The sequence below is a fragment of the Notothenia rossii genome, assembly GCF_949606895.1.
Source record: "Notothenia rossii genome assembly, chromosome: 8".
Classification (NCBI taxonomy): domain Eukaryota; kingdom Metazoa; phylum Chordata; class Actinopteri; order Perciformes; family Nototheniidae; genus Notothenia; species Notothenia rossii.
The window spans coordinates 45,661,004-45,681,947 of NC_136906.1; the positions used below are offsets into that span (position 1 = coordinate 45,661,004).

At 41.4% G+C, this 20,944-nt stretch overlaps 1 protein-coding gene across 2 annotated transcripts; it reads right to left on the minus strand.

The window, feature by feature from the left end:
• Nucleotides 1-9,068: 9,068 nt before the first annotated feature.
• On the minus strand, nt 9,069-16,411 carry LOC307016684 (zinc finger BED domain-containing protein 4-like). 2 transcript variants are annotated; one of them, XR_013801872.1, is made up of 5 exons: nt 11,414-16,411; nt 10,979-11,105; nt 10,633-10,769; nt 9,484-10,549; nt 9,069-9,386 (listed from the first exon to the last, which is right to left on the minus strand). XR_013801872.1 is itself a non-coding variant. In XM_079645917.1 (4 exons), the coding sequence occupies exons 1-4, from the start codon at nt 11,762-11,764 to the stop codon at nt 9,953-9,955; spliced, it is 1,212 nt and encodes a 403-aa protein (XP_079502043.1). In that variant the 5' UTR covers nt 11,765-16,411; the 3' UTR covers nt 9,393-9,952. The 2 variants fall into 2 exon arrangements, 1 of the variants encoding a protein (XP_079502043.1); XM_079645917.1 differs by lacking the exon at nt 9,069-9,386 and having other exon boundaries at nt 9,393-10,549.
• Between the last annotated feature and the right edge of the window lie 4,533 nt (nt 16,412-20,944).

Below are 20,944 nucleotides of genomic sequence, written 5' to 3' on the forward strand. Positions count from 1 at the left end.
TACTGTGCGTGTGTGTGTGTGTGTCCACAGCAGGAGAGAGGACAAGACACACAGTCCTCTGCTGGGAACACGTCCTGTTGATTTAAGACACAACGTTTGCAGATACTAAAACATTGCTTTAAAATAAACAGATACATAAGAGATATTTACAGTAATGTAAGTTCTTCTTCTCTGAGTCATAAACCAAGCCAATTTAAACATGGACATTATAGTTCCAAATGTAGATGCACCTATTCTTTCAAAGAGATGGCAGGATCTCCACTCCCTCGAGGATACACTTTTATAAACCATAAGGAAAAGGCACGACTAAAAAAACACTTAATGTCTAGCTTAATGACCACTTTAACTTTATTTTAATTATATGGTTTGTTCCCATAAGTGGTAGGTAATCATTGTCAGTTTACATGACTACTGTATATATTGTACTATTTCATATAATAATGACAATTAAAAGCACACATTATGTGACCAAGGTATAGCCTATTCCCGTTTTTTATTCAAACAACTCTGGATCCTGCACTTCCTATGATGCTTTCTGGTAAAGGTCCACATGTCTTTTTGTTGAGATAAACTGTAGATAATAATCTGTTTTGTGAAAACGAGAACGAGAATGTTGGTACTGCTCTGTGAATCCATGCTTTATTGTTGTGCTGGTGTTGTGTGCTTGTAACGTGACTTGTAATATGCGACTCGTCTGAATAAACTTGTTTGCAATCAGGCAAGTATAGTTGTCTTATTACACACACACACACACACACACACACACACACACACACACACACACACACACACACACACACACACACACACACACACACACACACACACACACACACACACACACACACACACACACACACACACACACACACACACACACACACACACACACACACACACACACACACACACACACACACAGGATTATTACTCGTGGAGTCAAACTAAATGTTGTGTGTATTGAGGGTTCTGATTATGTGTATCTCAGTGTTCATAGTGTGTGTTCCACAGTGTGCCTGCTCGTGTGTTCTCAGTTTTGAAGAGGGTTTCCTGTTCCCCTCAGCATACATTACACAGCTCTGCTCAGTTTGCACTATCTGTGACTGCTGACAGGGAGCTGCAGCAGAGCGTCAGCAGCACTTCCTGTCCTCACCTCTGCATGTGGAGGCTGCTTCCTGTTCCTCTCAATCCCTTCAGAAGAACAGCAGCCTGGGCTATCTGACTTTAGGGGGTTTTAGGTGGGCATTTATCTCCCTCTGGAGGGAACACAGGGATTTTAGCACAGACCATTTACATGCACAAAAACCTATAGAATATAGTACAGGAGAGGGAACATCCCAAAAAGCAAATATGTGTTGATGAATGTCTCAATTTAATGAGAACATAGGGTCCAGACAGACACAGATAGAGTTATGATTTAACTGTGAGTGGTGCTTTGTGTAATCCCTGTCACTAAATGCCTGAGATGTACAACGTGTTAGTGAGTCCTCTGAGTGTCAAGTCAACTGAGTTCAGATTTAGTGTGACTATAATGTATATCGAATCTCTACACATTGTGTAGGGACCAGAGGCAAAAGTGATTCGCGGGCGGAATTAAAAAAAAAAAAAATCTGGGTTCGGTTCTGGGTAAAACAAGGAAGATGCGGGTCGGGTCGCGGGTGTTGCATAATAAATATATTAAAATAATAATAATGTAATGTTTAAATCCTCAGACCTCTCCCCCGCGGGACCGCGCATGACCATAACCCAGTGGTTCTCAAACTTTTTCTGTCAGGCCTCCCCTTTGGAGAAAAAAAAAAGTCGGACCCCCCAACACAAATAGTCAGGCTCAGTGGCGGCGCCAGAGATTTATTTTGGGGGTGCTTTGGGGTAGCTTGACGTTTTATAGAGGGTGCTTAAACATTTAGGGTTTCCCATTAAGGTACCGGTCGCTACAGTGGAATGTTCTACTGCAACAATCCCCACGCAAATACACAGTGTACCCGGGACTGTTACAATGAAGGCTCGATAATCAGCTCACAGCATATAGGTGTAAGCAGGAGTAAAGTGCTATTTTTATAGGTGGGGAATGGACCTCAGATAGGGGGGTCCGGGGGCAAGCTCCCCCGGGAAGATGTATTTTTAAATATTGAAGTTAAAGGCATCAATCTGGTGCACTTTGAGAGCAAAATGAAGAGATCTATGGATACATCTCTCAACACCCATTTGAAACAGAACTGTAAACAGATTCCAGGGTTCTTACACCTTTTCCAAAGTCAAATTCAAGCACTTTTCAAGCATTTGCAAGGTGCATTTTCCAGCTTTTCAAGCATCTTTCAGCTGTTGTAAATTACATATTTATATACACATACTCAAATTATTATTTCCCTACCTCACATTAAATCAGATGTTCTTTATGCTATAAACAACCAAATGTGTGTTTCGTGATAGCCTTCTACACAAGGATGAACAATTAAAGAAAAGAAAACTAAGTTTAATATTTCAAAATTAGTGATCTGTACGTAGACTGGGCATCCCATATAACCTGGCTGAGCCAATATAAAACAATCAGCCAAATAACTTTTCAATACATTATTGATTACTATTTTTGAGGTACTTTTAGTTTGGCAGTAAACATAAGTCAGAGGTAAACGGTGTACTTTTGCTCCACTACATGTATTTAATACCTTTAGTTACTTCACAGATGTGGATGAATGATGTGAAATATAATCAAGTGTTAAATCAGACTTTAGTTCCACCTGGAGTAAATCCACAAGCTACCCTGCAGTATACAAAGTCATTCAAACCAGCTGCACCTTTACCAGCTTTGAGAACACTTTCATGATCAATCATTATAAAACATATCATACAGATGTAGCACTGAATTTCGGACTCCAGCTTACAGCTTCCTGCCTACTACCTGCCAAATACCAGTATAGAGGAATGTTAAGCCCTCCCACTATTTTCCAAGAGGGCGTTGGCAGATTTTCAATTTCAGGTTTTAACCAGGAGATGGCGCTTCATTCACAAATACAGAAAGACAAGTTTCATGGACTTTCAGTTGTGTTTTGAAGAGCATTTGAACACATCAATATTTTAGATCAACTAAAGTATATCTAATCTTGTAATTCAATGATATATAGTCTTTATATATTAAATAATCATAATGTAAATGTTTACATTACACTTCTTTATTTGTTATGCTCATACTTTAACCTTTACAATCGTTTGCTTTAATATGCAGTATATTTTTGTGTTTGCTTCCTCCTGCTCCCTTTCGGACACATACTGTATGATTTATTATTAATATGAAGATATTATTAAGATAAGATAAGATGTTACTTTATTGATTGAACATTTTAGTTTAGAATGTGCTGTCCCACGGTAATTCAGAAGGCTCACAGGTCACATTCCGACCATTATTTAAAACAATAGGTGCTTTCACACCGTCTACAGTTTGATTTGTTTGATGTGTCAGTTTTCGAATTACCCATTTACTTTCGGGGAGCCCTATTTTTCAGAGCACATCCTGCTACTAAATATGTCACACGCACGCTCTGTTGACTGGCGCAGCAGCGCGGATGCGATCAATTGCTATAAAAACACTCTTCTACTAATACAGACTGTGTCACTATGCCGGCGGATGTGGCCGTTGTTGAAGCCTCTTCAGGCTCCGCATCGGCAGGCCTCTCCCTCGGTGTGGAGCTGTCAAGCTCGACCCTAACGCGGCTTACAGCCGGCCAACTAAAAGTTGTTTTCCGTTCACGTTGTCATTTTTAGACTCCTTCACTTCTTTGCTTGTGAATCCAAAAGCTGTGACGCTTGGCTGTTTTCGTTTTGCCATATTTTTTTATTACATAGCCAGAGTTAAAAAAATATCAATATGAACATTTCAAATATCGCGCCGGCATCACCGCCATAACCATAGCAACGTAAGTAAGAATGCAGCGCCGCCACGTACAGATGGCAACACCCAGACATATTCACAAATATAAAACAAATATTCAGAAACTGTAATGAACAATAACTATTATTTATTTCAAGAACTGTTATTTACAGAAAGTCAACTTTTCTAATCTGTGTGACACAAATATGCACGATTGTTTTGGGCTCCCCCTATTTATCTCAAAGTCAACCTTTAGGAGCTCCCTCCCTCTTCGGGGGAGCCAAGCTCCCCTAGCTCCCCCCCATTTCGAACAGTGTCTGTGGCTGAATGGCCAGCGATTAGGTGCGGCGCATTTATCATAGGTGATCAGAGCTACTGCCTGCCGTCAGATTTCATTTAAAAAACAGATCTGATTTTAAGACTATTTCTGCGCTCATAAAGAATGATAAGAATAAGAATAATGCGTATTGAACTGGTTTAATTAATTAGTGAGTTTATTTAACACTAGAACCGCCAATCGGGTCAATTTGTGTGATGTGTGTTGTGTGTGTGCAATGTAACTTTTTTTCAATCAAATATTAAAGTCTCCCAGTCCGTGACTTTTCCTGAAAGTGTGTTATGTAGCACCCTATGTTGTTAAACATTGCATTCTAATAGCGGGATTTGACGGGTTTAGGTAGGCCTATACAAAAACCTCTGGCGGTTCTAGTGTTAAGTTAATTAGGTACAGTAGAAGCCCTTTTTTATCAGTAACGAATTTAGCAGTTGAACATAAAAGTCAACTAACTGAGGGTCACTTGCAATTACAGTGTTGTGTCTAACTGTAAGGTTGTCACTCAGAGTAACCTACCGTTAATTTAGCTGCTGGAGAAGAAAGATCAAGGGGGGAGGGGGGGAGAGAGCTGTGGTTAATGGGCCATTAGTTGTGTAAATACACAGCTGAGAGCTGCCGTTTCATTCAGACTGTTTAAAAAACTGTAACAACGGACTATTTTTCTTAGCGGATGCATGTCATTTTAAATCAATAAATACAACTATTTTTTAAATCAATACAACTATTTTTTAAATCAATAAAAACATTTTCTAAATTCATAAAAGCATTTCAATTAATATTGGGAGTCATGTCGTTACTTTGTTGAGAATGTGGCCGTGTAATAAGCGGGATAATTTGCAGCGACTTGTTCCTTATGGGGAAAATAACACCCGTCATGTGTGTGTAGAGGTGTGTGTGGTTAAAACACTTTCATGAAGTGAAGGAATTTCCTTCTATAAAACAGCTGTGGGCAGCAGTGAGTGTCACGGACATGAATTCATAGATCAAGGCAGACTGGTGCACACGCTCTCCTGTCCTGCCAGGCGACACGCCCGTTCTAAGCCGTGTCCCTCACTCACATCCCAAGCATCCCCGAAAAGTGTAATATCTCAGATGTTATGTTTCAGTTGTGCTCTGTCTATGTTCAGTGATGCAAACTTGTCACCTTTCGGCGAAATTCGCCGTTTTGAATCCAAAATAAGTCGTTTGTGTGATTCATGTAGATCTGCAATACACATTTTTTTGGGGTATGGGGGGGGGCTGGGACCCGGAGTAATCTGCGGCCGTGAGCTGTTATGTGCCATCATGACACGCATGGTGTTCTTTTTTATATATATTATAATGAAGTACGAGCTGTGTGCTCGAGTCTTCCTGCCTGTCGGCTCTGTTCATGGATGTATAATAAGGCTCTGCTGCTCCGAGATGATGGTCTAGCTTCAGCAGCTATATTACCTACGGGTGCGTTCGTTAATATTAACTGTGCGTCCGGAGTCACTGTGGCACAGACTGGACCGCTGGTGAACAGCTGTTAGAACGGGCCGTTCAGGTGTTCAGAGCAGAGCTCCCTGTCGGAGCGGCAGAGCGTGATGTGAATTGAAAAGTTTTTCTGCGGCAATATTATTTAAGGAATCGTTGAGCTAGCTAGCTAGCATACATTGTCACTATCTGCTAACGTTAGCTTTAGCCTTCTATTTCTAATAGTTTTTTTCATAGGCTATAAACAGAGGTGGTATAAGTATATATATATATATTGTACTTGAGTAAAAGTAGAAGTACTCAGATCTTGTACTTGAGTAAAAGTAGAAGTACTCAGGTCTTGTACTTGAGTAAAAGTAGAAGTACTCAGATCTTGTACTTGATTAAAAGTAGAAGCACACAGATCTTGTACTAGAGTAAAAGTAGAAGTACTCAAATATTGCACTTGAGTAAAAGTAGAAGCACACAGATCTTGTACTAGAGTAAAAGTAGAAGTACTCAAATCTTGTACTTGAGTAAGCACTCAGGTCTTGTAATTGAGTAAAAGTAGAAGCACACAGATCTCGTAGCGTAAAAGTAGAAGTACTCAGGTCTTGTACTTGAGTAAAAGTAGAAGTACTCAGATCTTGTAATTGAGTAAAAGTAATAGTCCCAGAGTGTAGGAATACTCTGTTACAGTAAAAGTCCTGCATTCAACATGTTCCTCAAGTAAAAGTAGAAAAGTATTATCATCAAAATATAGTGAAAGTAGCGACAGTAAAAGTAGTCATTGTGCAGATTGGTTCATTTCAGAATAATATATATGATATGTTTTATAATGATTGATCATGAAAGTGTTCTCAAAGCTGGTAAAGGTGCAGCTAGTTTGAATGACTTTGTATACTGCAGGGTAGCTTGTGGATTTACTCCAGGTGGACCTAAAGTCTGATTTAACACTTGATTATATTTCACTTAATTAATCCAGATCTGTGAAGTAACTAAAGGTATTAAATACATGTAGTGGAGTCAAAGTACACCATGTACCTCTGAACTGTAGTGGAGTAGAGGAACAAAGTAGCAAAACATTGACATACTTAAATAAAGTACAAGTATCTCAAAATTGTGCCCAAGTATAGTACTTGTTGAGTTTATGAACTTAGATACTTTACACCATGTGGCTATAAAGATAAAAATACTTAAGCCTTGCACAGAGGCACGAAAATACATTTTCAAAATGCTCAACAGTGCTGCCAAAATTATAAACTGACTGCTACACAATTTAAAATAAATGCTTTTATATATTTCTATTAGATGTGACTCTTTGGCGTTTTTGTTATTATTAACACTGCTGCTTTAGTTGTTCTGACTGCTAAAATCCTCTGTCATTCCGTGGGGTGGGGGAGCCGGGGGCTCGGATCCTTGTCACGTTTTTCATACCTGATGAGTTTGCATCCCTGTATGTTAAAAAGCCTCAGTCACCTTAATTCATGTAATAAAAACATCTCAGGTCAGTAACACTCAAAGCTAAATGTGCAATACCATGTTCAGCTATGTTACTATTTATAATGTTATTGTTGTTACATCAGAAGATGTAGGCTACATATTGGAATGATTTCTTAACTTACAGTAGGCTATTTTTTACAATGTGTGTTGGAAGGATTTATTAAATTACAATGAATATTGTCATTGTTGAAGGCTTTTAGAGAAGGGTGAACTATAAGCCTGAATTACATAACATGTTATACCTAAAAACATAAAAGCCACAATAAATAAATCACAATTATTGTAGTTATTTTTACCTCCCGTATTGCTTTCAACCCACCAGCTTTTATGGTGTTGTTACGTCACTAACTGTAAACTTGTCACATACAGTCTATGGTCACTCAGAGTAACCTACTGTTAATTTAGCTGCTGGAGAAGAAAGATCAGGGGGGGAAGGGGGGAGAGAGCTGTGGTTGATGGGCCATTAGTTGTGTAAATACACAGCTGAGAGCTGCCGTTTCATTCAGACTGTTTAAAAAATGGTAACAACGGACTATTTTTCTTAGCGGATGCATGTAAATTTAAATCAATCCATACAACTATTTTTTAAATCAATAAATATTTTTTCTAAATCCATAAAGGCATTTAAATTAATATTGGGAGTCATGTCGTTACTTTGTTGAGAATGTGGCCATGTAATAAGCGGGATAATTTACAGCGACTTGTTCCTTATGGGGAAAATAACACCCTTCATCCAGATGAGTATCCCTCCGCTACACTTTGGGATCCTGATCGACCGACGAAGCTCCATTAAAATATACATATTTTTGGTGAATTACTGAGTTTAGGCACGTTAATAACGTTTTAATGAAGTTGAATACAGTATATTCATATGTGTCAGTGATTTCATGTCAATTCGGCGAACATAAACATAAATGATCGTGGTGAAGATGATGATTAAATTAGGATTCAAAATCGAGAGCCGGGCTGCATTTCCTCCCGTGCGTTTTTTTCGAATAACAAAATTATTTTGTCAAATAACAACATGGTGATGTTTTGTAAATGATTACATGTCTCTTATTTAGCACAGTAGTATGATATCCGTGACATATGGATCTTAACAAAGTTCCGCTGTACATCCAGCATACTGTATCTCACTTTATTTCACATGAGCTCCAGTGTGGAACCCCACTGCACCCCCTGGTGGATCAATGATCCATTGCAGCTGGCTTCATTATAATTACATGTATCTATCACGGGGGCGGTCTCAAGTCAAGCTGGAGGTTTTCCCTTGAGCGAGGGCAGATAACGTACCAATCACGGCCCTCGCGTTTCAAACTGTCTGAAATGAATCGCTACATCTGTATATATTATTCTGAAATGGACCAATCTGCACAATCACTACTTTTACTGTTGCTACTGTGACGACCCCTGCTTCACTGCCTATGCTGGTGTGGGTGTGCCTTTGTGTGTGGGTGTGTGTGCTTCTCTCTCCCTGATTGTATCCAGGTGCAGCCTCTCTCCAGGTGCTCCCAATCTGATCAGTGCCTCCATAAAGGATCTAAGTAGGCTGCAGTGGCTCTCTCTCTGCCCGGGGAACGTAGGAGGAAGAGCAGCCCGGAACAGCTATCCTCCTGCATAGAGCTTGTTAACCCTGTTTGGTAGTGATGGGATAATGATACCTCAAGGAGTGTATTGACACACTATACAAACTGTGTCGGCACTGTATTGATACTGCGCCGGTCACCCAATAGTGCCCCCTGCAGTTGTTAGAAAATCATTGCAGGTAAAGAAATTCCTTGTTTGTGTAAATGCTAAACTGAGTTGTTATGTAAAATTGAGCAAATTTGAGTTACAATTCAGAGTTACAATTTGTGACTTATGTACACAATTTTGTTAACTTAACTGTTCAATCATATGAAATAAAATACTTGAGAAAATAAGTGATTTGTTTATGCATTTTTATTGAGGAGCAACAGCTTTTGTAGTGTCTTTGGCGATTTCTCCTCTTTGATACCAGTTCCCCCGCCTTAGAAAATACTTTCTCACACGGCACAGATGAACATGGTGAGCAGAGACATTTCAGTGCAAGTTCATGAAGGTGTGGATACGCTCTTTTGTTGCTCTTCCAATATTGCAATGGGTCTTGTTTTCTGGGTAAGTTGCTTTCTGACAGGTAGCGTTGGACTTCTAGTATTGAATCAGCTGTGGCATTAGAGGTCCTCTTGTTCTCCTCAACCTCCATGTCAAATGTTTCCCAGAGATTGTGCCCTAAAAAAAATATTATAATAATAATCACAAGTATATTATCACATGACAAAGTGCCACAGAAATATACAAATAAACAGAAAGAAATGTGTTTTCATACCTGAACTGGGTTCTGATCCATGTGAAGAGCTAGGCCCTTCTTCTGCTGGGTCAGGCTCTTGGCTCCTCATTTGGTCAGCACACTCCAACTTCAGTCTTTTGACAGCTTCAGTTGCCTTCAGTGAGCTGACGAATCCAATTGTTTTGAACCTAGGATCCAAAAGTGTTGCCAGTGTCATCACACTGAGTGATTCCATGCTAGAGATGCATTCTGTTAGCCGCTTTCTCAGATTTTCTGCAAGCTGTTTAGCAGCTGTTTTTCTCACCGTTGACGCTTGACGGTGAAGCTCAACGTGGACCATTTTCAGCATGGGAATAACCTTTGACCCAGAGACTCTTTTTTCCTCAGACAGTTCAGTTGTTGCTTGGTCAAAAGGAGCAAGCACCCTGAGCATCTCTTCAATGGTTTCACAGTCTTCCGTAGTCAGTGGAGTGATGTCCATTTTTAATGAGGCCAGTGACACCCAGACTTACTCCTTCTGCTCAGCCATTCTTTCAAACATGTGGTAGGTGCTGTTCCATCTTGTTGGCACCTCATTGATTAATTTATGGACCGGTGTTCCCAGCTGCTGCTGTATTTGAGTGAGCTTCTCTTTGGCAGTAGTGCTCGATCGAAAGTACGTCACTATTTGTCGTGTTTTGTTGCGTATTTCTGTAAGTGTTTCGACCTGATCACATGATTTCCTCACCATTAAATTCATGGTATGGGCTATACAAATGGTATGGCGTATTTGCAGCATCCGAGCACATGAAATCATGTATGCTGCTGCATCAGTGACAAGACACCTGACCTTTGCAGCTATGCCCCACTCCTCCATGAGGCTCTTTTTAACTGTGGCCATGTTTTCAGCAGTGTGTTTTTCAGGAAAATGCTGCACTCCCAAGACTGACGTATGGAGTTCATGGCTTTCTTTGTCCACATAGTGGCAAGTAACCGCTAGATATGCCTCCATATTCATGGATGTCCACATATCAGCTGTTAAAATAACAGCAACGGCGCTCTGGAGGTCCTTTTTTGTTTTCTCCTTTTCCTTCTCATACCTCTGGCTCACCAAATCCTTGATGGTCTGAAAATAACCATACAAATATTCTTATACAAAAATATAGTTATATAGTACAAAAACATAATAATAACCTTTCTTAAACATACCTTCCTGCTTGGTAGAACATACGAGGGTATGATGAGCTTCAAGAGCTCCCTGAATCCCTCATTTTCAACCAAGCTGAGTGGCTGACAGTCTTTGATGATCATGTTGACCACTGCCTCATCCACTGCTTGCTTAGGAACTGCAAGCCAAAAGGAAATATTTCGTTAAAAGCTTATTTAAGGTCTGTATTATTTTTTTTTACAAACAATGTTAATCTAGCAGAGAAATGCAATGGAGGAAAACTTCCCTGATCGGGAATTGAACCGAGGTCACTGGGGAGTGAGCTCTGAATCTTACCCACTAGACCACCAGGGCTGTAAAGTTAATAAGGAGAACATGTCAACATACCTGGGGTATTCTCACGGGTATCTGCTGATTCTTCATCGCCACCATGCCGAGCTCTATAATGCCTCAGCATTGATGAAGTGCTCTTATTGATGTAAGATAGCTCCGTAGAACAGAGCCGACACTTCACCTACAATGACATAAAAATTAAATTGATCAGAAAACTATTCAAACCACTTACCAGAACAGAGTAAAAACTAAGGTGGCGCACTGCATTCATTTGTCAAAGAAAAATGACAATGACATAGGGTATCTATCAGGATCTCGTAATAACAAGATAATATGAATAAAGCAACTGTAAGGCTATTTCACTGACTATCATATGTATCACAGGTGACGTTGTGACGACAAAGTGAATGCAATGCGCCACCCAAAAAACATATGGTATATAATGGAAAAACTAACAGTAAACAGTGCTCAAAGGAGAAAAAGATTTACCTTGTTTGGCGTCAGAAGATCAACATTATTCCACACTGGGGAAAACTTCCTTGAACGATCCATTATAACGCAACAGCAAAACTCCATCCAACAAACCCACGACATGTTGATGCAGTTTGATACCTTATAAACACACTTTGGCGCAACAAATTCAACCGATACACTTCCTGTATCGGTCACGTGATTAGTTCTTAAAGCAATACACGCACCAATACGGGGTTTCACTCTTGGGCTCTCGGCACAGTGCTGACGCACCAGTGTTGCTCGTCCCATCACTACTGTTTGGTGGTCGGTTGTTTTGGGGAGTGTGAATAAACTCCTATTTTTTCCATACTCACGTTGTCGTCTCATCGCTGCGTTTGTTATGGCTGAGAGCCAAGCCGTGACAGCTCGGGGCTCGTCCAAACCGGTAAGATAAGCTTGGGTGCGTGTGAGTTAGTTTGTTATTTTGTGTGGGGTTTCTCCTGATAGGTGGTAGCGACGGTTCCCTTGGGACCGTTGTGCGGGGTGTTAATGTTGTGGTGAAAGTGGCTGAAGCTTCGGTTTGGGGGCATGGCCGTGGTCGCAGTATTTTTGCTAGCTTGCTAGTCGCTTTGCTCGGCAAGCGGTCTTTAGTGCATAAGTACCCGCCGCAAGTAACCACATGAAGACCAGGGAGGAGATTAGTTAGCGGGTGTCGTAGTTTGTGGGGAAACTCCAATCAGTTTTTTTTTCTTTTCTCTCTTTTGTCTCACTGTAAGCTCGGTGTTGCGTTGTAGTATGGCGGAGGTAGACACGTTTATCAGTGCTCCCTCTCAGGAAGCCCTTGAAAATGTCTCAATGGAGCAGCTGCTCGTTATTGCAGAACATTTCTCGGTGGAAGTTGTTGGCGATAAGAGGCTAAAAAGCACTATAAAAACCTCTATTGTGTCGGTATTACGTGAAACGGGAGTGCTTCCGGAAGTTAAGGAGGGGGTGTTAAAACCTCTGTTGCAGGCTAGTTCACTGTCTTTTGAGCAGCAGAAGGAGATGTTGTTGTTGCAGCTGAGTAATGACAAAATGAGGTATGAGATGGAGTTTGAAAAGGAGATTGCAGTGGAGAGGATGCGGCAGGAGACTGAGAAAGCCAAACTTGATATGGAAGGGCAGCGTCTTTCCATGGGCAGAAGTAGTGCGGTGTTGGGTGAGCGGCACGGTGAACAGGTGCCCAGGTCTCCTCAGCGGTTCGATGCTAACAACTTGCGCTTGTGGCCGCAATTTAATGAAAGTGATCCTGACACTTTTTTTTTGCTTTTTGAACAGGGTGGCTAAAGCTAGGGATTGGCCGGATGCAGACTGTGCCCTGATGCTTCAGTGTGTACTCACAGGAAGAGCACAGTCCGCATATTCCGCGTTGTGTTCGGAGGATAGCTCTAGCTATGTTAAAATAAAATTGGCGGTGCTTAGAGCTTATGAACTTGTTCCAGAGGCTTATCGACAGCGTTTTAGGTCCTTGGAGAAAAAACAGGGTCAGACTTATGTGGAAATGGCGAGGGATTTGTCTGTTCATTTTAAACGTTGGTTAGCTGCTATGGATATCACTTTCTTTGACAATTTGGGTGAACTCATTATTTTGGAACAGTTCAAAAACATCCTTCCTGACAGCATTGCAACCTATATAATAGAACACAGGGTAACTTCGGCATCCGAGGCTGCAGTAGCAGCGGATGAGTTTGTGTTACTGCATAAGGGCAGGTTCGGAGGGCGTGCTGGAGATCTACCTGTGTTTGGGGGAAGTGGAAGGTCTGTTGATGTTGGGTCATTGGGGATGGATCTAAAGAAAGTGGCTTGGGAGAAATCTGAGGATACTTGTAACTATTGTCGTGAGAAAGGCCATTGGAAACCAGACTGTCCGGTGCTTAGAGCAAAATCCAAGGGAGGAAGATTTGTGAGTAAACCGGTTGCGTTCGCTGCTCCTGTGAGTAGCTGCTGTGTTGACGAGGTACTTACGGACCATTTATGTGGACCTGAGGTTCTGGCATCCTATGCTCCTTTTATAAGGGACGGCTTGGTGTCATTGGTGGGTAGCAATGTCAAAGTTCCAATTAACATTTTGAGGGATACAGGTGCATTTGAGTCCTTTATCGTTGACTCGGTTCTGCCTTTGTCTGAGGAAAGTGACACTTGTGACACGGTTCGGACTCGGGGGATGGGATTAACGGTTTTTCCTGTTCCTGTTCATAGGATGTATCTCGACTGTGACCTTGTTAAAGGGGATGTAGCTATTGGGGTACGTCCAGCTTTTCCAATCGAGGGGATACATTTCATTCTGGGTAACGATTTGGCAGGTGGTAAAGTCTGGGCTGATGGCCCTTCTGTGTTGTTAGTCACTGGTGGTCTGATTGAGTCAGCATCTGAGAAGCGCTCTACAGTGGTGCCAGACGTTACGGCCGCGTGTGTGATCACACGGGCTAGGGCCAAAAGGGATCAGGACTTGCTATCACATGGGAAGTCAACTGACACAGTGGAGGTTCCATCTTTGTCTGAGTTTTCGGTGTTACTTACACACCATGAGGTGGGAGAGGAGCAACGTCAGGATGCTTCGCTGAAAGGCCTTTTTGACTGTGCTGTGCCAGTGGAAGAGAGGGAAAACGTTTCAAGTGGATACATGTTGCATAATGACTTGTTGTTTAGGAGATGGAGGGCTGTTGATGGTGCAGGGACTGAGGTTTTCCAGCTGGTGGTGCCAACTAAGCTTCGTCCTCTTGTCCTGAAAGTCGCACATGATGAGTGTGGACACTTTGGGGTTCGGAAAACATATTGGAACCTCCTGAAACACTACTTCTGGCCACGTCTTAAGACAGATGTGTCGCAGTATATTAGAACGTGTCATGTGTGTCAGCTGACAGGGAAACTGAACCAGAAGATCAAACCAGCACCACTACAGCCGATACAAGTGGTAAGTGAACCATTTACACATCTCATTGTGGATTGTGTGGGCCCTTAACCATGTTCAAAGTCTGGTTGCAAATATCTGCTGACTGTGATGTGTCAAACCACTAGGTATCCAGCGGCTTATCCTTTGAGGTCGATTACAACTAAGGCTGTGGTTAGGGCCTTGTTGCAGTTTATCTCAATATTTGGTATTCTTAAGGTCGTTCAGAGTGATCAAGGCTCCAATTTTTCGTCTCACATGTTTGCTCAGGTGTTGAAGCTTTTGAAGATTAAGAAGAACCAGTCAACAGCTTACCACGCCCAAAGTCAGGGTGCTTTGGAAAGGTTTCACCAGACATTGAAATCCTTGTTACGTGCTTACTGTACTGAGCTAGATGGAGACTGGGAGGAAGGTCTTCCTTGGTTGATGTTGGCTGCAAGGGAGGCGGTACATGAAGGTACGGGGTTTAGCCCTAATGAGTTGGTTTTCGGACATATTGTACGGGGTCCCTTGGCAGTGCTGAAAGAGGGTTGTGTGGACACTGAGCCACCACGGAGCTTGGTGGATTATGTGAATGGCTTCAGACGTCGTTTGATTGTTGCTTTAAGTATGGCACGGGAAAAGTTGTCAGTGTCTCAAAGTAAAATGAAGGAGTTGTATGACCGTCGTTCGGCACAACAGGAGTTTAATCCAGGTGACCAGGTTCTATCACTTATGCCTATTGTTGGTTCCCCATTTCAGGCTAAATATTCAGGTCCGTACACTATCATTGAGAAAACTTCTGATTTAAATTATGTTGTGGCAACACCAGAATGAAGGAAGACTAAACGCCTCTGTCATGTAAATCTTCTGAAACCCTACCACAAGCGGGAGGTTAACACGGACACAGAGGTGGAGAAGGATGAGGTGCAGCCGGCTGTTGTGGTGACACATGGTTTGACGCATGAGGGAGATGTAGTGCCTGAACCTGATGAGTTTGCTCTGTGGTCATTTGAGAAATTCGGAATCGCTAGATAATTTAGACGGGTTGTTGTCTCATTTGGCGGAATCAAGACGTGAGGAACTCTCAGCATTGGTACACAAATATCTGTGTCTGTTTGGAGACACTCCGTCGCAAACTGACTGGGCTGAGCATGATATTGATGTTGGGGACGCTCAGCCGATTAAGCAACATTTTTATCGCATGCCACCAGTTAAGCGCAATCGGCTGGATGCAGAGATTAATTACATGTTGGAGAACAAAATTGCTGTCCCATCAGCATCTAGTTGGGCGTCTCCATGTATTTTGGAGCCAAAGCAGGATGGGACACCTAGATTCTGTACTGATCTAAGAAAAGTGAATGCGGTGACAAAATCTGACTCTTTTCCTTTGCCACGGATGGATGACTGTATAGACCAGGTGGGGTCCGCAAAGTATGTTAGCAGATTTGATTTGCTTAAAGGGTATTGGCAGATCCCCTTGTCCAAGCGGGCACAGGAAATAGCGGCATTTATCACACCATCTGGACTTTATTCATATAAGGTAATACCGTTTGGGTTAAAAAATGCTCCTGCTACATTCCAACGTTTGATGAATCGCGTGGTGTCGGGTTTAGAGGGTTGTACGGTGTATCTAGACGATTTGGTAATTTGCATTGACACTTGGACTGCTCATGTTCAGCGCATCGAGAGGTTGTTTGAACGGTTGACGGAGGCACATCTGACTATTAATTTGGCCAAATGTGCCTTTGCAAAGGCAACAGTGACATATCTTGGCCATGTGGTGGGTCAGGGTTGTGTGGCTCCAGTTCTGGCCAAGGTCAGAGCAATATCTGAATACCCACAGCCCACAACCAAAAAGGAACTCCAGAGATATTTGGGTATGGTGGGTTACTACAGGAGGTTCTGTGAACATTTTTCCACTACAGTGTTTCCTTTGACTGAACTTCTTAGGGCTAAGGTAAAATATACTTGGTCGGTCGACTGTCAGAGAGCGTTTGATAGGGTTAAGTCTCTGTTGTGTTCCTCTCAGGCGTTAGCGGCTCCATGTTTTGATCGTCCTTTTAGTCTCCAAGTAGATGCAAGCCAGGTGGGAGTCGGTGCGGTTCTGCTCCAGCTTGACAAGGGGGGGGGGGGGGGTGGAGAGACCCCGTCAGTTTCTTTTCAAAGAAACTTAACAGTTACCAATGGAATTATTCGGTGATTGAGAAGGAAGCGTTAGCACTCATTTGGGCGTTGCAGCATTTCACTGTATATGTGGGAGCAGGAGGACCAATTTTGGTTTACACAGATCACAATCTCCTGACCTTTTTGCATTCAATGAAGTGTCCTAACCAAATACTGACGAGGTGGTCTTTGTTTCTTCAGGCTTACAACCTTGATGTTAGGCACATTAGGGGGTCTGACAATGTTATTGCTGACGCGCTGTCACGAGCCCAATGGCACTAAGTATGGTTAGGTTTTACCTTAATTTATATATATTGACTGTCATACTGTGATAAATCTTTCTTGCTCTGCCCATTCTTTTTAAATAGTGCTTCTCAGATACTGGTGTTGCTAAAGGTGTGGCTGGGTGTTAAAGGAGAGGATTGCTGTGTGAAGGTGGTGTTTTGTTGTTTGTTTTTTCATTAGGGACCTGGGGGAGTGCCATATGTGGGGTTTTGTTTTCCATGACCTTTTGCTTTGGTTTGGGATGGGGTTGGTTGGTGGTGCCGGTGACCCTTGGGACACCGACTTTAAGGGGGGGGGGGGTGTGTGACGACCCCTGCTTCACTGCCTATGCTGGTGTGGGTGTGCCTTTGTGTGTGGGTGTATGTGCTTCTTTCTCCCTGATTGTATCCAGGTGCAGCCTCTCTCCAGGTGCTCCCAATCTGATCAGCGCCTCCATAAAGGATCTAAGTAGGCTGCAGTGGCTCTCTCTCTGCCCGGGGAACGTAGGAGGAAGAGCAGCCCGGAACAGCTATCCTCCTGCATAGAGCTTGTTAACCCTGTTTGGTGGTCGGTTGTTTTGGGGAGTGTGAATAAACTCCTCTTTTTTCCATACTCACGTCGTCGTCTCATCGCTGCGTTTGTTATGGCTGAGAGCCAAGCCGTGACACTACTTTCACTATATTTTGATGATAATAGTTTTCTACTTTTACTTGAGGAACATTTTGAATGCAGGACTTTTACTGTAACAGAGTATTCCTATACTCTGGTACTTCTACTTTTACTCAAGTACAAGATCAGAGTAGTTCTACTTTTACTCAAGAACAAGATCTGAGTACTTAATCCACCTCTGGCATTGTATTAGCCTGAATTGTAGCCTCAAAATCACGCCGAGCTGCATAAAAATAGACTCACAATGGTAACAAGTGGAAAATAATATTTATAAATGTGTACAATGATTTGTAGGTAATTTTGACTACTCAAGACACCTGACTTATACATCTTCAAAGGAAGACTGTGTTCATTCTACAATTACATGGGATTAAAGCAAAATGTAGTTTTACTTGTATAATACTTCAATTTTATATAAAAGACAGTTTGTTTTCATCTGTTTTCAAATAAAAAAAGTATTGGCTTTCAGAATATTAAACTTGTTTCGGCAAATTCAGATGATAAATACAACTTTGAAGCTTGTAAAGGCATAATTACAAGCAGAGAACGGACTAATGTAACATCACAGCAAGCATAACAACAGCCGGTGTTTCTTGTGAGTGTTTCCCCGATACACAAATGCAAAAATACACAAACACACTCACACTCGCGAGCTTCCCCCAGACCAGTAATACAAACGAAAATGTGTCTTCGGGTCAATGTGACTGATTTCGATAGAGCAAGTCACATTTGGTTTAGGCACAAAACATACTACCAGTAGAAATACATTGCTTTCAAAATCGCTCTGTGTCGAATCAATAGATTATATTTCGTGACTATAACACGAAATGCCGTGAGTGCTTCATCCTCTGAACACCACACGATGGCGACTGTAACGCACATAACATAGGTACGCTCCTCTGAAATGATTGGCCCCTGCAATTATTATTATCCCTCAATCGAGTTCGCTATTCAGCTCGCTAACGTTAGCATAAACAAACTTACACTGCAAAAAATGGCTGTGAAATCCACAGTTATTTACAGTGTTTGTGCACAGTAAATTACTGTATACCATTTTAAAGTATAATACCGTGTTTCCAACCAAAAATTACACCAACTCTGGAGTTACTGTAGAAATAGCAGTAGTAACGTCCCAACTGTATAAAATCACAGTAACCAACAATGTACTGTAGAAGATCACAGTAACCAACAATGTACTGTAGATATTCAGAGTAACCATCAGTGTACTGTCGATAATCACAGTAACCATCAATGTACTGTAGAACATCACAGTAACCTACAATGTAGGCCTACTGTAGATAATCACAGTAACCAACAATGTACTGTAGATATTCACAGTAACCAACAATGTACTCTAAATAATCACAGTAACCAACAATGTACTGTAGATATTCACAGTAACCAATAATGTACTGTAGATATTCACAGTAACCAACAATGTACTCTAAATAATCACAGTAACCAACAATGTACTGTAGATATTCACAGTAACCAATAATGTACTGTAGATATTCACAGTAACCAACAATGTACTCTAAATAATCACAGTAACCAACAATGTACTGTAGATATTCACAGTAACCAATAATGTACTTTAGATATTCACAGTAACCAACAATGTACTGTAGAAGGTCACAGTAACCAAAAAAGAAAGGACCAACCGAAAAACCCCATTTATAGCTAAAATAAACCAACATATTTTTCTTAATATATATCATCTTGATGCAGTGTAATTACGAGTTTGGCTAGATATTTTATATACTTAGTAGATATATATTATTTGTAAGACCCTATGTCTTTACAAACCGGAAGAACTACAAATGTGGTGCTGATTTATACAAATAATGTGTCTTTGCACCTTAAAAATGCAACACAGAGGAATAAAAATAGACAAAAGTAAGGTAATAATCATCACTTTTATTATTATTGTGGCGGCTCGAAAGTAGACTAGAATAGCCGATTGCAGCTGGGGGAGGTCTAAAAAAAGCTTGCCTGAAGTCAGACAGCTCGGAGTCAGCTTGACTCGATTTGCAATGGCGGAATTTGCGTTCTTCGTTGCAGATGAACAATTATTATATCACTACAAATGAATGACTGAAGTGTCTGTTCATTTTAAAACAAATCAATACAAACTTGAGCGCTTCAACACTTTATAACCGCTCTAAACAATGCGCAATGTGTGGGTTGTTGTCGTAGTTTGCGTTGTTGCTGTTGAGTTGTTGTTGGTATTGCATTTGAATTGTATCATTCATTATAGAGCAAGCCAGGAAGAAAGATAGGTCGTCCTGGCTCGTGAAACACTTCGAAATGTGGAGAAGTTGTAAAAACACTTCAATAGTTTAAGGAATAGATAGCCCAGTTGATGGATCCGGCGGCCAGCATGCGGAGATGTCCTCCACGCAGCTGGTTCAAAGCCCGGAATAGTTAAACTTTTAATCATTGCTTTTCAACTTTAATAACTGATAAAAGGCCCTCTCCGCCCAAAAAAATTTCCAGCACTCTCTAGTCTCTTCTCAATAACCCAATACACACAATTATCAATCTTTAATTGCAAATAGAACATGATATTCAGTCTTAGTGTGTGTGTGCATCGAATATTTTTCAAGGCAAAGATATGTTAAACCCACTGCAGCCTTGCACTTCGCCAGGAGAGGTCGCTGTAACTGAAGCTTCGAGAAATGAACCTATTTCCGACACAATTGTCCAAGTGGTTCGATGCTTCATTCAAAGCTTCATTTTGCCATCACTAGAGAATACCTCAAAGAAACATGGCATCAACTTAACACTTAGGTGTTAACTAGTGATGTTACGTATTGCGCCGAGGCTTCGGAGCGTGTGTCGAGTAATCCCCGAAGCTTTTTGTGAAGCATGTATCGAGGCTTGTATCGTTTTGGGCCAGTGACTTAATCGATGACAAACGAAGCCTCGCTGCCTGTCGATACCACGTGACTGCTTCAGGAAGCGATACAGATCGGTTGAATCGTTGAACCACAACGCTCATAATACCCATGGATGTATAATAAGAACCATATTACCCCTCCTGTACCCGGGCCCGCTGGTGACACGATGGAATTAAAAGAGCTCAGAACCTCCCTTATATAGAGGTCGGAACATGTCATAAGTGTAAATAGATACAAGCATAAATAAATGTAGGAATAAAAACATGAATAAATACAGGAATAAATATCTTACAGTGTTTTCAGGGAGATTCAGCGTGTGTGCTGTGGCTCAGCTGGAAAGCAGTTGACTCACGACCGTAGGGACCCTGGTTCAACGACTCGTCAATACGTCTTCTTTGTTGTTTATAAAAGCTACAGCTAAATGAGATAATGTAGCCTAGTTAATAAATGTATTCTTTGATATGGTTTAGCCTTTCTCAGGCTACAACATGGTTACGTTTATGAATATTATTAAGGAATACAAATCCCTCTTTGCAATGTCAGCCTCCTTAGGCACAATCAACTGGAATAAAAACAATATTGTTAACATGAACATCTGATTTTATGTTCGTTGTTCAGAGTTATTCTGAGGCTTTACTCATTGGGAACTCGGTATGAGAT

What these genes read in the sequence shown, in the direction of transcription:
- LOC307016684 (XM_079645917.1), bottom strand. Translation starts at nt 11,764, where the DNA reads ATGAGACGACAACGTGAGTATGGAAAAAATAGGAGTTTATTCACACTC. An exon ending in ATCTTCTGACGCCAAACAAG is followed by an intron (nt 11,106 to 11,413) that starts GTAAATCTTTTT and finishes ATGTCATTGTAG; the next exon opens with GTGAAGTGTCGGCTCTGTTC. An exon ending in TACCCGTGAGAATACCCCAG is followed by an intron (nt 10,770 to 10,978) that starts GTATGTTGACAT and finishes TTTGGCTTGCAG; the next exon opens with TTCCTAAGCAAGCAGTGGAT.